The sequence below is a fragment of the Dendropsophus ebraccatus genome, chromosome 1 (assembly GCF_027789765.1).
Source record: "Dendropsophus ebraccatus isolate aDenEbr1 chromosome 1, aDenEbr1.pat, whole genome shotgun sequence".
Taxonomy (NCBI): domain Eukaryota; kingdom Metazoa; phylum Chordata; class Amphibia; order Anura; family Hylidae; genus Dendropsophus; species Dendropsophus ebraccatus.
Genome location: NC_091454.1, coordinates 138,292,290 through 138,309,802, shown reverse-complemented (window position 1 = coordinate 138,309,802; position 17,513 = coordinate 138,292,290). Strand labels below are relative to the sequence as shown.

Here is a 17,513-nt window from a genome sequence, read left to right as displayed (position 1 = left end):
AAAAGTGGCCATGTTTTTGTAGCGCTGGATAACCCCTTTAATGGCATTTGATAATGGCCAAAATGTAAAGCAAACATATTTTCGTTTTGTCCATGTTATTCTTACTTTCCATCTTAATCTGTACTTTATTCTTGTTCATGTGTTTTCTTTTTGTCCTTTCAGCAACTGTATCTGATCTTTACTAGAACCTTGTCTTACAGCTTTATCTAATAATTCTCTTGGATAGCTTCTCTCATTTAATCCTAATCCTGATATTGATTTTTTTTATGCGCAAAAACTGTCCATATGTTACTACTGTCTCACACTCCGGATGATTACTCTTGTAGTCCAATAATGTATTATATACATTTGGTTTTCTATATCCTCTATACTCCCCCTTTTGGATATGTACTAGACCATCAAGTACCTAGAAACTAATTTTGGAAGTTTGTTGTTGTAGTTTATGCAATGTATAAAATCGTGAAAACAATCCTTTGTACTTCTGCATATTATACATACACCATTGACAAAACATAAACATCTAATATACTTAAAAATGGAAGACTCCAAATGAAAGACTGTCATGTGGGTTGTCATTGATGTGTTTTCGAAAATGTGTCATTTGATTCCTCTAAATAATAATCTTCGGTTACATGGTGCCTAAAATTATTGAATTTGATAGGGGGAGTACAGTTCGTTTGTAAATTCTGGAAAGAATTCTGTGCCCGACTGGGAGTCTTTCCTTCCTTCTCCTCTGCTTTCCAGCCTCAGTCCGATGGCCAGAATGTCATTCGAACAGTTTTTTTTAACAATTCTGTTTTTATTGAGGTATAAGCGCAAACATAGCGACAAGAAAAGGCAAAACAACAATAACATGGGGGAAGGGGAGGGGTAAAGGCACGTTCGATCAATGTCCATGCAAGTGTCCTCGTTTGGAAGGGATGACGTCTCGACCCTGCAAAATCTCAGGTGACCAGGAGAAGATGGAGGAGTCAGCATCTGTCTGGGAAGCATGCCAGAGGCTTTACTCCAGAAAGTAGCGAGGGAGACACATACAAGTATTACAGAATCAAAATCGTATGAAATCATACAAAATGGCCTAGAAGTGGAGAGGTGCGTTAGGGCAGTCATGTCACACACTTATTCAAGGTTAGAGGTGTCTGAGGTGAAAGAACGGTGGTCCCCAGTGGGAGGGGGGAGAGGGAAAGTTAGCTGGGGAGTAGTTATGGCAGTACCTTTTGTACGTTAGCCAAGGTGACCATATTTTTAAGAACGCATCATGGGACCCATTCGCCCAACTTGTAAGTTCCTTAAGTCTGCAAATCTGGTTGACCTTATCCAGTCATTAGGCACAAGTGGGGGGTAGAGTGCCTAATCAATGCAATGGTATCAATAACTTAGCAGCCACCACTAAATGTGCAGCTAGGTTGCATTTAGAGGACGTAAAGTCCTGTGACGGTAGAGCAAGGAGCACCAATTGTGCGGTCAACACAACTGGGGAGGGAAGTATCAGACTGATCTCTATATCCTGCCATTAGAACAGTTTTAAAGTTATGTTTCCAACACTTAAAATAAGTAGAAAGAATTCATACCTCTTGCTAAGTTTTCTCTGAATAGAGAAAATACAGCTACTAAAATGTCTTTGTTCTTTTGCACTTATGGGTTCAACCTTAGGTATTCTTCAGTATGCAGTGCTGAAACCATAAATTCCTTCACTAAAGCTATCTATAAACAACTGTATGATTGTCATGATTTTATCATTGCTGCGCTAAAGAACCACATTATGTAAGTCATGTGGGTACTATCCTTATTTCTTTACATATGGATTATGGTTATGAACTTAACGGTTGGAATTATGAAATTAGAGATTTCTCTGATGTCTAAAAAGAGCCTTGATGCATGTGTGCTATACACTAGGGGGGAGATTTATCAAAATGGTGTAAAGTGAAACTGGCCCAGCTGCACCTAGCAACCAATCAGATTCCACTTTTCTTTCTTCACAGACTCTTCAGAAAATGAAAGGTGGAATCTGATTGGTTGCTAGGGACAACTGGGCCAATTTTACTTTACACCAGTTTGATAAATCTCTTCCTAGGTGTTGTGCCGACCACTGTGTCTGTTTATAGAAGACATATAAAGCTTATTGGAATTTTATTAGGATTGTGCCTAGGAAATTTTGTTTTGGCTACATATTCATGGTATATCATTTATAGACCATGCCTAAATAGCCTTAGGCTTTGTTCACACTGGCAATTTTTTGGCTATGTTTTCTTTATGGGAACAGACCATAATATATCGTGAAAAGGAGGCTGTCATTATTTGCGGCCGTCATTATCAACAGGTGGCCGCCTTTTCCCACTAGCATAAGGTGGCCACCTACCAATGTAATAAAAAGCACTGTTGTAAGAAAACCATACCTGGCGGGTGTCTGTATCGACAAAAGAATATTCTGCTGCCCGCAAAACATTATAGTTTCTCTTTAAAATCAGCAGATTTTTTTAAATAATGTGTTTCTTTGTAGTAAATAAAAACATCAGCCATTATCTAAACAGTTGTTAAGCCAATTTTACTACAAATTATTATTATTATTATTTTTTTTTTTTTATTATTATTATTATTTTTTGTGGCAGCTAAATGTATGCCTGTTTGCTGGTGTTTTAGTAAATTTAGCAGGCTTGGGAGGCCACACCTTTTGGCCCAACCCACCCACTTTGCACAGAGCCCTGCCTACTTGGCAAACATTCATTCTGGTTTTTCCAAGTTGGCCATTTAAAATACATTTTTTTGTAAAAGTCTTCAAGAAGAAAAAAAATCAGGTTTGCAATCCTAGTGCTCAGTCTCACTACTTAAAGAAGAGACCACTTTTCTGCTGGGAATTAGGCAACCATATTCTCTAGATCAGTGGGTGTCTAGCACATCATTGCATAATTGTAATCTCTTAAAAACATGTTAAACCTACATATTAGACAACTGCGTACATATAAATTATCATAGTTGTCAGAATTGCTCTTCATCGGGACAGCAATGATGAAGCCAGTTTAAGGCTTGTCTGGAGACAGACTTTTTAAATTTATTTCTTTTATTTAAGTAATTTTATTTATTTATTTATGTATGTAAGTGGATTATGGATGTTCACATATAATAAAAACAAAATACAACAGTAAAGTAGGTATAAAAGCCAGTTGTATTTTGAATCTATTTTATATGTTACATCAAAATTTATGGTATAATGTCAGTCAGTCAGTGCACACATTGTAAAATAAAGAATTTTACAATGTGTAAAATTTTTACATTCAAATTACAACTGTGTCCTGGTGTCAAATTACAACGTCCCTGGTGTCTAGTGGGTCGGCCCGGCCAGAAGACCGGATTTACCCCCCGTGATCGCAATGACGCTGATCCCGGCTCGGCAATAGATTGCTGTGGCCTGCAGCAGGCCATAGCAATCTATCACCGATGTGACTGATCTTTGCTGTGTATATACACAGCATTGATCTCTATAAGAGATCAATGCTGTGTATATACAAGTCCCCCAGGTGGACTTCAAGTTACAGTAAAAATAAAAGTAAAGTGTTTTTATTAATACAAAATCCCCTCCCCTAATAAAAGTCCAAATCACCCCCCTTTTCCCATTTTATAAATATAAATTAACAAATAAACAAACATGTTTGGTATCACCGTGCGCGTAATTGCCCAAACTATTAAATTATTACATTCCTGATCTCGCACGGTAAACGGCGTAAGCGCAAAAAAAAATCCAAAGTGCAAAATTGCGCATTTTTGGTCGCATCAAATCCAGAAAAAATGTAATAAAAAGTGATCAAAAAGTTGCATATGCGCAATCAAGGTACCGATAGAAAGAACACATCATGGCGCAAAAAATTACTTCTCACACAGCCCCATAGACTAAAGGATAAAAGCGCTATAAGCCTGGGAATGGAGCGATTTTTAAGAACATATTTGTTAACAATGGTTTGAATTTTTTTTACAGATCATCAGATAAAATAAAAGTTATACATGTTATATATCGTTTTAATCGTGACGACTTGAGGAACATTCATCACATATCCGTTTTACCCCAAGGTTTACGGCGTAGAAACAAATACCCTCCAAATAAAAGAAATGAGGTGTTTTTTTTTCAATTTCACCACACATTAAATTTTTTTCTGGTTTCACAGTGTACTTTATGCAAATATTCAGCCAGTTATTGCAAAGTACAATTAGTGGCGCAAAAAATAAGGGCACATGTGGGTTTCTAGGTGGAAAAATGTGCTATGTCCTTTTAAACATAACATGGAAAAAGCAAAAGCGCAAAAACGAAAATTGGCATTGACCTTAAGGGGTTAAAGGGAAAATGTATCATCTGTAAAAAAAAAAAAAAAAAAAAATTCATTGTGCTTGCATTTTTTTTTCTGTGCTGTGTGCAAGGCACACTGGCCTTGATGAATCTGCACCCCCTGTAAAAATTTAAAATAGCACAGATGGCGCAAACTGCTCAAAGGTGGAGCAAATGCTTTTGTAATTCTTTATTCTTCTTTATTCTAATTCTTTTATGCCCTGCACAAAAACTAATTATTAGCCAAAATAGTAGCGCAAACTCAATAATACGAGTGCCCCTCAATGTTGATTTCAGAGAAACAAAGAAGCAGAAAGAAAGAAAATAGCATTTTTAAAACCAGATAAGCATATCTATTCATAGTAAAGTTTGGCAAGCATTGGTCTATCCATCTCCAGGCAACAGTAGTAAAATTGTTATGTTAAACCCTCATAACACTATCACTGCATTAACAAGGCTACGTAAACACAATTAATTCCATTAGAAGCTGTAGCAGGGAAATATAATTACTGTTTCCACTATTTGCTCAACCTTAGTACAGGAGATTATGTGCATCCCACGCAGTACTCCAAAGACTTTGCTAACTATCTGACACTAAAGAACAAAATGAATCGTACAGCTCTATATTACACATGATTGTCTCAATACTCTTCATCACCTCGGTCAGAAACATATGTGGCACAGCAAGAAAACCTTGGCATTTTCATTTTCTTCTTGTAATTTATGGTCTTTATGTAAGTATAGACGTCTGAAACCTAGGTCAGTAGCTACCTCTTATCTATATAATATATATATATATATATATACATACATATACACAGTGGTGCCTTGGATTACGAGCATAATTCGTTCTGGGACCGTGCTTGTAATCCAAATCCACTCTTAAACCAAAGCAAATTTTCCCATAAGAAATCACAGAAATGCAGACAATTGGTTCCACACTCCAAAAATAGTGATTTATTATTCTGAATAACATGTAAAATTAATGAAACAAACATTCAGAAACAGCAGAATATGTGATATTATAGGTTACTTTACAGTAATGGAGAGGATGGGAAACACAAGGACGGACAGAGACTGCAGGGAGTATGAAGGAATGAACAGGGCAGATGTGTGGGCACAGTATAGCAGTGCTCTCTGTCCAGGGAGAGAGGGGTTACAGCTATGGAGAGATTACCTCCACAGTCCTGTCCCCTGATGCAAGCCCCAGCCTGAAGTGGATCTGGTATGATTTGGAAGGTGAGGAAGACCTTCTGGGTCTGAGTACAGGGCTGTAGACCCCGCTATGCAGACCATGCCCCTCCTCCATGCGCGCTCCCACAGTACAGGGAGCTCTTAAACAAAAGCAATGCTCTTAAACCAAGTCATAATTTTGAAAAACTGTGAGCTCTTATATCAAAACGCTCTTAAATCAAGTTACTCTTAAACCAAGGTACCACTACATATATATATATATATATATATATATATATATATATATATATATATATTAGGAATTTGGAAGCAAAATGTATCATAGTTTTCTGTACAAATGCAAACAAATTTATTGAAAATGTCTAAAAAAAAAAACTGCCTTTGTTGCCTATAGCAACCAAATCACAAACCAACTTTCACAATTAATTAAGCTCAGATTTTTTTCCAAAGAGTTTCTTAAAAACAAAACAAATTTGTTTTAAAGGGGGTTTCTGATTTTGCTTAAATAAAGCTTAATCACTGCACAATGACTTGCCGTACAATAGTAATGATTTCTAATAAATGTCATTCTTTGCTATTTTAAGTTTGCTGTTTGCTGTCAGTGAATAGAAATTTTTTTTTTTGTTTTATCTCGCCATGTCTGAAAAACCATTCAGATCCATTACTGAGGTTTACTGAGGCAACTGTGTCCAGTTTAAAAAATCCTTTTAAGTTTTATTAGAATGTGAAATATGACTTATAATACAGCATAAGCAGGAAGAAAAGCCAATCAAACAGGAATATCCATGTACAATCTGAAGTATGTGAATGCATTGGAAGACTGCTATCAGCAGCATAAACATAGAAAAGATAAGGTGCCATAAAGGCAACCAATTATGGCATTTAAAAAACATGAACATCACCGAAACAGGGAAAAGTCTCTAGTCTCTGTGTGAAAGAGGTGTTTTTCCAAGACATGAAATCAGAATCAGTCAGGGTTAGGCAGATCCTGAACTGTGATTAGTGTTCGAGGTGACTTACACCATGGGGGACATCTATAAAGTCCGGCGTTTTTTATGCCGGGCTTACAAATGTCCCCTCAGCTCTGGAGCTTAGGGGATTTATGTAGAGGCGCATTGCCTCTACATAGATCCCATACGCACGGAGCCCGTTCATGCGAATAATCTGAAACCTTCACGAGCTCAGAGCTGTCGTAGGTTTCAGTATCATTTTTCCCAGGAAAAATTATAAATGCAGCACACGCAGAGGCCACGCCTCCTCTGAATGCTGCCACACCCCCCGTAATGCCCCCTCTCCGCCCCACTGGTGAAAGTGGCGCCGATTGGCCCAATGCGAATAAAATATTTGCAAAAAGACCTTTTGCAAATATTTTCCGCTGATCTGCGCTGAAAAAAGGCATTTTCGCCTTTTAATACATTTCCTCCCATGTGTCCCAAATTTTCTCGAACATAGCTGGGCATTTCCTATGTTTGTAAACTATCTCCTCATTAGACACTACAGTGTTAGGCCATGTGCAGACTGCTTAAGAGACCGGCTGTTCCGTGACCCGGCCGGGTCACGGAATGGCCGGTTTCTGAAAAGATCATCCCGTCCGGTACTGCAGTACTGGCCGGATGATCTTTCCGGCTGCAGGGTTCTGATTCCGGTGCATCCGTGCGCGTCCGCATCAGAACTCTCCACTGCACGCTGTGGAGTGAGCGGCCGGAGCCACTCGCTGCATAGTGTGCACCGACATGGTTTCCTATGGCCGCTATTTAATGAATAGCGGCCGCAGAAGCGTATACTATGTCTATACGCTCCGGCCAGGATCCCATAGACAGCAATGCAACGTATATTCTCGTAACAATCACGGCCATTGTACAACGGCCGTGATTTTATGGAAATATACGTTGTGTGAACATAGCCTAATCAAGCAATATTCACTTATCTACAGAGGGGGTCTCCTATCAATCCAGCAAAGAATAGTGTTTCTCTTAAAAAATATTATGATGTGATGGGTCTTACCCCCCTTCACTTATCGCTCTGAATAAGTCAAAACCCGGTCTGTTCAAACTGGCATTTATTGCAGAAAGGGCCTGGAATCTTACCCATCCTATGCAAGTGAACTGGTGTGAGGTAGCTTTGGTGTACAATATACAGTTGTTTTAGCCTGTTGCTGATAGAGATACGTGGGCATGTGACTCCAGCATGGTCTCATAAGACTCATCTGACATAGCGGGAATGTGTTTAAGAAACCCTTTCACACATCAAGAACAGCCCAAATCTATTTTGGGCCCCATAATGTAGATAGCCTGGCATACAGATTGTGTAGCTTACAGCAGATAACCTTCACCAAATAGAATAGAAAACTGTAGTATAAGATCTGTGGTGAATTTTAGCCTCTAGATATAAACTAAAATGTTCCTATTCATTGACAGCAATTGATTATCTTGAAAATGACAACAAATTAAAAGACAAAGCATATTAAAAGATGCCAAATTGTTTACACTTTATTTACATACAATAATTTTCCTATTCACTAACAGCAAACAAAGATCCTGAAAATAGCGATATATCTAACTATTTACACGGGAGAGGTGTTTAGAAAAAAAAATGCCATCTTAAGGTACTAAATGTGCAATAACCATGATGTTATTATAGAATAAATATTAATACATTGTAATAAGGTTACTGAACACACAATGCCATTCCTAAACGCCTCTCCCAACTCTGAATATCTTAACTCGGTGATGCAAATGTTTTCATTTCTACTGTCACTAAAGTTTCCTGACTGTGCACAATGTATTATAATTTTTTTTTTTTTTGGGGGGGGGGGGGAGGATGGGGGGGAAGAGCTCACATTTCAGTAGCCTTTTTGTGCAAAAGTATGGATGAGGAAACAAATGATTACAGATGGGGTTTCATAGTTTTCTCTAATAAAAAGAAATTCTGAAGTACATTTTCCTATTATTAAAAGTTGTTTACACTATGACAGTGTTACAAATTGGAATATTACATTGCAAAACATTAAATTAGCAGGGATTACAAAAAGCTACATTATTAAGCAAGAATGGTACTATTAAGGTGAATTAATAGTAGTTACACATTCAAGTGAATGAAACGCTCAGTCCATTCCATTGGAAAATGTAGCTTTTTTACCATATACTTATACATACATATAATTCTATATTTTACAGAAGCTGAGTAGCTAGTAAACTATTGATCAAAGTTATTTTGTGTCTACATGAATAATACATTACTATGAATATAAATACATTCTGTTTTGTCAATATACTGTTTTATACTTAACAAATAGATATGCAATTTGCATTTAGATTTAGAAGTTTAGATTGTATCTATTCATAAAATGACTGGAGAGTGAGTTTACCTTCCACTGAGCAGCTTTCCATATTCCTCCCTTGCTGCCTTCACACCTTAGTGTGAGCCTGGCATTGTGAGGAGGAGGACCATGTACTGATATCTTATAGATGATGTGGCTGACATCACAGGACAGGACCACAGCAGGGAGGAGTCTCATGTTTGTACACCTGCTTTTTGCAGGTATTAATATTTCTGGAAGTAATGTGCAGCATCTCTGTAACTATCTATATGAATTATGCAAGAAAGCTAATAATTCATAAGTGGGTTATGCAATATTAAAAGTTCCATATATATATATAATAGTCAGGTGCAACATTCACCAAAGCAAATCATAGCTGACTAAAATACAGTTAGTGTGGGAATAGGCAGTGTTTAATTCACATTAACTTACATTCCATGTATTAAACTAATACTGTATAATATCAATGAATATTTCTAATAAAACAATAAATATATAGACTATAAAGTTGTAGATTTCCACAGTATGCTGGGAATATAGTGAGCTTACAAAACCAATACTCAAAAATCAAAGAGAGCCTGACAGCAGTGATGCATATTGGGATGTGTGGATTTCAGCACTAGCTGTGTGTGGACAGCACTCTCCATACACTGCATACAACTGCATAGACCTGGCTGCTCCTCCAGAATTGTACCCAGCTGTGCAGTATTTAGTCATTGGCCAATATCCTCTTCATCTTGGTCTGAGTTTATGGCTACCCAAGGCTCTTGGAGTCCTTTTTGTGTCTTGACTTAGGAACTCCCAGCACTTGCTGGTCATGTGACCTGAGCATCTCTCTCCTTGCTATGCATGGGCCTGAAGGCTTCAGAGGCCTTGACTGGCTTTCCCCATGAGTTTTTCTCCTTCTTCAAAACAAACAGCCTGTTGCTAACACAGCTGCCATATGGTAAAGTGCTTTTGATTAAATCATAAATCCAGTCTATATTCTGTTTTATTACATTTTTTTTCCAGCATTGAACAAATAGAAGGTTTAGGGTGCCTGGAAGCCCAGAGTGGCTTGTCTTGATGAAAATCCAGGGAGAGAACCTTCCCCAGATGTCCTACCGTCTGGTCTGCAGATAAAATATGTTGTAAACGTTTCTAACAAAATATTTGAAGAGCAAATATTAACAAATGGAAATCCATGCAAGGCAGCTCACATAGCCTGTTAAATGACTAATTGTCCATCATTAGCCAGACTCTCACACATCTGAGCACTCCACAAAGAATAGAGACTATTTTAAAATACCATATGTTCCAAATTATACATTAACTACAACCAAACCACAGCCTGCTTCTCTCTACAATCTTTAATACCAGGTCAGGAGAGTTTTATTAAAGGGAAAACAACCCTAATAATGGCCATTCAGTAGAGCTTCCTAATAAAGATAACACAATAGCACTGTAGTGGATGTGTGTGCTCTTGTTATTCACTGACTTTTATGTTCTTCTTGATGGACTCAAGCAGAGATTCAGATATTAAAGGTAATAGAACCACCAAGGATTTTATGTTTAACGTGTATGCAAACCATCCCTGGAATGTCCACCTACAAGTCTGGGTCACTCCAGTAGCATCAGACGAGAGCTTCCTGTTGAATTTTTATCATCGTAAGTAACAAATGCTTACTTAACATAGAGTAACATGAAAATACAGATATAAACCATTATTCCCAACACCTCTCTGACCATAGCCTACTAATAAAAATTGATACATGATATCACAACATTATACACAGATGCATTCTCTCTCCTATGCACTTGGGTAGTGACTCGCATTACAATATCAACACCAAAAACAGAACATGATAAGTCAAAAATACAAAGGTATGAGGTATTCTGAGGAACCCAACCCATGTTGGCATTCAATATGTACATAACCAACCATTGACTTATTTAGAGAAACATGAATCATTATTCCCAACACCTCTCTGATCACAGCTGACTAAGGAAAATTGTATTACTGCATATCCTGTCAACTGCTAAACTAAGGTATTTGTATTTGGAGTCTTATTACACTTTCATACCATGGTTAGATGAATACTGTAAGATAATCTACCAGAGGTCAACACAGTAATGGGCCAATGATGAGATTGAGCTTTCTGGCTACAGAGATGCATAAGACATTACTTCACTGCAATATCCTGGTTACTCATGGTAGTTAAAAAAAAGTGCTTCTGCCATTGTTACCACACTACAATGCTTATTGGAGAAATGTAATGTATCGTAAGGTATTCGGTGATAGGAGAGATCATACTACTGGGATCTTTGTGGTTTTTCTAAGCATAGAGGATAATGATAATATATATGTGGTCTTGATTTCTAAAAATAAGGAGACGATTAGAAAATAGTGATATGCTGTTATCATGTGTATTCTATGGCTAAATGTGACTCTTCATTTACTCAGAAATATGTTTAGGATTTGAATTATTTGCATGGGAGAAATCTGTTCCTTTCAGCAATATAGAGCCATGTTATTCTTCATAATGGAGTCTTCATTTTAGTGATATTTAGAGAATAAGCATACATATTCCAAAGCTTTGATAAAATTGATAAAGTAAAAGGCACTCACCGCATCTTCTGGTGCAAATCAGGTTTTACTCCATAAAAACTTGGTGCATGGGAGAGATACTAGCCGCGAGCGCATGTCATGTTCATGCTACGTATAAATGGGAGTGTGCACAAAAAATAATGTACAACTGCAACTACATAAAAGCACGAATTTCATTCTTCTCAGTCAAACCTAATAGTCCTAATGCATTAAAGAAAGAGATGAGATATGCCTCCCTTTAGAGCAACTTTCTGTGTCTATTTCCTCCATCTACAGGGGTATTAACCCTCTCTAGACTAGAAAATTTCAGTACCTCTTAATTACTATGATGAACTTTCCTAACGTGATCTATTAACTTTGGAGCCCCCTTTCCGGTTGTTATTGAGTGTCTATGCTCACGGAACCTAGTATGCAGTTTTCAGATAGTTTTCCCAATATAGTACATTCCACAGGGACATGTCACTATATACACAACACAGGTTTTTTTACATGTTATTAATAGAGATTAGCGAACCTCGAGCATATTTGAGTCCATCCGAAACCGATCGTTCGGCATTTGATTAGCAGTGGCTGCTGAAGTTGGATAAAGCTCTAAGGTTGTCTGGAAAACATGGATACAGCCAATGACTATATCCATGTTTTCCACATAGCCTTAGGGCTTTATCCAAGTTCAGCAGCCACCGCTAATCAAATGCCGAAAGTTCGGGTTCGGATGGACTCGAGCATGCTCCAGGTTCTCTCATCTCTAGCTATTAAAGAGGACCTGTCACCCCCCGCGCCGGGGTGACAGGCTCCCGACCCCCAGATAGATCCCCTTATACTTACCTCATGTCGCCAAGTCCCGCTGCCGGAGCCGGTCCCAGGACGGAGATATCCCGGTGAGAAGCCGTCGCGCGCGCTGTGGAGATGAGTCCAGCGTCCATAGAGAATGAATGGAGCCAGACTTATCTCTGCTGCGCGCGCACGGCTCCATTCATTCTCTATGGACGCTGGACTCATCTCCACAGCGCGCGTGTCGGCTTCTCACCGGGATATCTCCGTCCCGGGACCGGCTCCGGCAGCGACATGATCAGGTAATGTATAATGCACCACACACTTCCGGGTACACGGGCGGGGATGGTGGGACACGGGGAAGGGGGCGATTCACAGACATAACATACATTACAAAGTTGTATAACTGTTGTATAATAGCCTGTAATTCAAATAAATTGTGTCTGCTATTTATTTGCTTCAATCTTAATAATCTACTACTACTGCAGGGTGTGAACTCCTATAATGCAATATGGAATTGCTGGAGGTAGGTTTTCTGGATTGCCAGGACATAATGACTGTACTACCACCTTTCTCAATCTGCCTAATTTTCAAGTCTGACCTAGACTCCAACCATTTTAATGCTTGTCTCTCAGTATCTGATAAATTCATGGGTACAGCACAGAACAAATGTTTTTCAGAATGAGGGTAGGTTTACGCTACGGAATCCGCACTGAGAAGTTCTACAGCTGGGTCGATTCTGCGTTCTGCTGAAAAGAATAGATATGTCAGTTCTTTCAGTCGAGCGCAGAATCTGACGAGCCATAGAATAGTGTCTATGGCACAGGTACAAACCACACAATCTGCCGGAATTTATCAGTGTGGATTCTAGTGTGAACCTACCCCAACTTAGGAAAAAAGGTCAATAGCTCCACCTGGCTCCACATCGGGCCAAAAGGTGGACCTATTACTTGCAGTGAATACTTGAATGCCAAGGTCACTGTTCACTATCTCTCATTCAGCTCCATCCCTAAATTCAATATCAGACAGCACCTTCACTATTTTTCTGTAATCTTCAGACATCCCTTCTACAACTGAGAACCTTAAAGGACCGATTATAGCGAGAACTTTGCCCTCCCCCCTCTCTCCTCAATACAGACATTATTCTCAACTGCAAAGAATCTAAACAAATTGATTTTTCTCATTGCTGTATGGAAATCTATTTCAGAGCTGGCATAATCAAAATATTCCGATATTCCAAAGTTCAGATCTTTAGCCAAAACCTTCAAACAGTCATCTGGAATAGCTGTGTCAGAAATGTTCACAACATTTGTGGGGATTATTGGTGTCTCCACATGATGTTCTTTTTTTGTTCTTCTCTTGGCTTTTTGGCCTCATATATCCTCCTGTTATTCATCCTCTTGCCCCTCCCGGTGCATTTCCTAAAGGGAGTCTCACTGAATCTTCATTAGAGCCGCTGCCCGACAAGCTTGAATCTGACTCTGTTGTTCCAAAATCAGTACTATATTGTCTCTTACCATCTTACCATGTTTAGCTTTCTGTTTAGATTTTGCTACATAATTGGATTTCAGTTTGTTTGACCCAATGAAAAATCCTACCATTCTCATAATCAATTTTGTCACTGACAAATTTTTCTTTTTTACAATCTTTTCTCTCTGTACAACAATTAACGTTTTTTTCCAGTTTTTTTAAATAAAACAGTCATTTGTTCTTCTGTCAACCTTGACCCTAGCTCAGTCGTTGCTTTCCCAAGCACTATTTTAATATGTTTATACTCTTTTATATTACGTTCAAGAACCAGATGCACGTAAAGCATGATTTTCACGAACTTTGTCCCTTTCCTTAGAGGGGTTATCCAGCACTACAAAAACATGTCCACTTTCTTCCAGAGACAGCCCCACCCGCGGGGTTTTGCTGCTCAGTTTCTTTGAAGTAAATGGAGCTTAATTGCAAACCGCACCTGAACTGGAGACAAGAGTCGTGATGTCTGTGAAAGAAAGTGGCCATGTTTTTGTAGCATTGGATAACCCCTTTAACAAATTCTTCATCATATGTAAATTGAGACGGAGGTTTATATACTCTTAGTCCTCTAGGTACTTTTTGCACAGTCTGAATATGACTGAAGAGATTTCACCGTCCAGAATAGTCTTGTTTCTTTTTCAACTAAGGATATCACTTTCATTTCCAAGGTTTTTATTTGAACTTCATCATTGTAGTTGCAGGACGCAAAAAATGAACTCGCATTCTACCTACCAGCATTCATAGTAGTGTCCATGTCTTTTTAGGGGGTACCACAACCATGTTTATATCGTCAGTCTGACTAACAGGTGTGCTCATTAAACTGCAGAAAGCGTAGCGTGTTTAAAAAGTTAAACAGTGCGTCTGGCACTACTTGCTTATATAATGTCAGCCCTGACTGGTTGTGTAATGCCTGTGTGTGTGTGTGTGTGTGTGGGGGGGGGGGTGTCGCTTAATGGCCAACATATAGCAAAGCTTCACAAAAAAGGATAAAGTAAATGGCACTCACCGCATCTTCTGGTGCAAATCGGGCTTTATTTACTTAATAAAAACCAAAGCAAGCTGCACTGTTTAATGATAATAAGTATCATTCATTCTTGTCATCAGTGGGGGTCCAGCACCTCATTCCCATAGTGAAAAATTTGAAAAAAATACCACAGAAGTTATAGGTATAAAAAAAGTGACAGATTTTGTAATTAAAAAAAGTCACCATCAGTGCACACTGTATAAAAAAAATGGCAGTACTTCTAACATATTGTTATTATTGCAGTTTTTCAGCAGTGTGTGCACTGATAACTTTTCTAACGGTTGTGTGTATGGGTCCATATACTATTTGCAATTGTGGATCCGCAATTGCAGACAATAATCATGGATGTGTGCAAGGTGTCTTTTACATGGCCAAATATTGGTAATGAATGTTCCTTATGCTACGTTTACAAGGAGCAATAATTCGCTCAATCGATTGTTTAACGATAAAGCAACAATTTGGTTTTTAAAACGATCAGCGTAAAAAAAATTGTAAGAAAAATCGTTAATGCGATCTTTTTTAAGATCGCTTAAGCTCATCTTTTACATAGGGTGAATCTTTGAAAGACACTTTACACGAAACCATTTGCGAATTTTTAGCGAACAATGAATGACAATTTGAGAACATGTTGAAAGATCAAAATGAATGATTTTTCGCTCATCGCTTGATCGTTTGCTGTGTTTACACAGAACGATTATCGCTCAATTGCGATAGTTATTGCGAAAATTCTAACGATAATCATTCCGTGTAAATGCAGCATTAGAGTGTTTATTTACCAGATAATCGACTGGTAATTTGTAATTTGTGAGCCAGTAATTTGCTGATGAAGGTGCTAATGACTTTTTTATTGTCTGATTAAATCTTATGTATAGCCATATAAATTATCATTATTTGCTGCACATCTCACTGTCTAAACAGGGCATGTGCAGTCAATAACAATGCATTTAAATGGCCACACGAATGATCCTGCCTTGATGGATCTCACTGATCTCACATTGGGAGTGTAAAAGGGTCCTTAATCTTGATACAACCCCTATAAGAATTAGAATTTTGCTTATTGATATAATGTGATGTATTTTATAATGTTTATCCTGCTTTGTTACTTATCCATATAGAAAGATATTAGAATAGCCGTTCCTAGCATCTTCTTACCCTTAGGGGTCACCTATACATATTTATCTTCAGATGCAGGCACCAGATTCATCAAAGGCTTAGTTGGATAGAGTAATTTTATCAACCATTAGACATTTTCTTATCATTCAGTAGAAATTACCAGTGATTACAATTTTGAGTTTTTTTTAGTTCACCCCAGTAAACGTCTCACAGAAATAATTTTATGTAACCTTTTGGTTCTAGTTCTTTACATGCTATACTTTTAGAAAAAGGCTGATAAAATAAAGGACAGTTTATATAGAAAAACAACATGAATCCATGAATTTATTATTACTGTGAGAATATACCGCCTGACAGATTGGGTTTCATTTTTACTTTTGCTCCTGTGGCTCACATGAATATAAACATTTGGACATATCCATGTCCCATGCCAGACTGTGTTACACAGTGTTCTAATTTCTCATAGCAATAGAAATTTCTACAGCATGAACATTTTTTTTTTTCTTTTAGTTTTCATATACTTGAATTTTTAAAATATATTTATTGAATGATATGTCAACAGATGTAGGTCTTATACAAATGTAAATATAGTATTAGTATAAATGTATGTGCAAATGATCAATTTTTTTTTATTTTTTTTTTTATTCTTGTCAGACAAAATACAGTAGAGACCATATTCCACACAACATAAACTTAGTTACATAGCCCAAGTCTGTAAGTAAGAGGCAATGATAAACAATTGCAATATAAATCAGTAATAGCACCAAGTTAGGCACAAAGAATCTGTGTGGTGTGGACCCTACGTAACTGTCCAACATTTTCCATAGGATGTGGAGGACCACATCTTGGCAAAAAGAGAAAAAGCAATAAAATAACCTAGGCAGAGAGTATAAGGAAAGAAAGAGGAGCAGGATAGGGTTAGGAAAGGGGAAGGAAAAAAAAGAGGGGCAGAAAAGTATGGAGAAGGGGGGTGGGTTGTGGAGAACTAGGGGAGTTTGCACCACCACTGAGCCAATCATGTCCAACATATAGTTCAAATGGGATTCAAGCCATCATCGGAGTCAATTTAAGGCACAGGATTGTAGGAGCTCTATGTAATCAAAACACAACAATCACTGAACTCAGGGAGAACAGTGAAAAATTCCAATGGAGTACTCATTTACGAGTCTCCATTGATTGTCATATACAAAATTTGAATATGCAAAAAAGGGGTCCGTGGAGGGACTACGTATCAGGGTGGTTTGGTGCTCTCCCCACTAGGAGGCACCCCTTGGCAATGGGCTTCCTTCTCTGGAGAGAGGGATATCTGGCTATTCCCGTGTTTTGAGAGCTCTATGTAATCATCAGTATCCTGAAACTGCATACAGGCAAACCAAGTCTTTTTAGTGTTCAGGTTTATTTTGGAAACTAGTGGTAAGGTCCTCCATATACATTAGATTCTTAACCTTAGTAATACAAAAAGGGTGTTAGAGGATGGTTCTTGTTTCTTCCATAGTAGTGGAATACACGACCAGGCTGCCATCACTAGGAACCTTAGTAAGGAGTGTTTGTTTGCAGGTACATTTATATCACAATGATGAAAAAGGTAGAGAGCAGGACCCATATGCATAGTGAGTCCGGTAATTTTCTTGATGACTTCCATCAACTCTGCCCCAAAAAGCACTCAGGC

At 38.1% G+C, this 17,513-nt stretch overlaps 1 protein-coding gene across 1 annotated transcript in view; it reads right to left on the bottom strand.

Moving 5' to 3' along the window:
* PAX4 (paired box 4) overlaps positions 1 to 8,911 on the bottom strand; it is a 59,855-nt gene extending 50,944 nt beyond the window's left edge. The window contains exon 1 of the mRNA XM_069957924.1: positions 8,877 to 8,911. Coding sequence (XP_069814025.1) covers positions 8,877 to 8,898 — 22 coding nt within the window. The 5' untranslated portion in view covers positions 8,899 to 8,911. The remainder of the gene's footprint in view (positions 1 to 8,876) is intronic.
* Between the last annotated feature and the right edge of the window lie 8,602 nt (positions 8,912 to 17,513).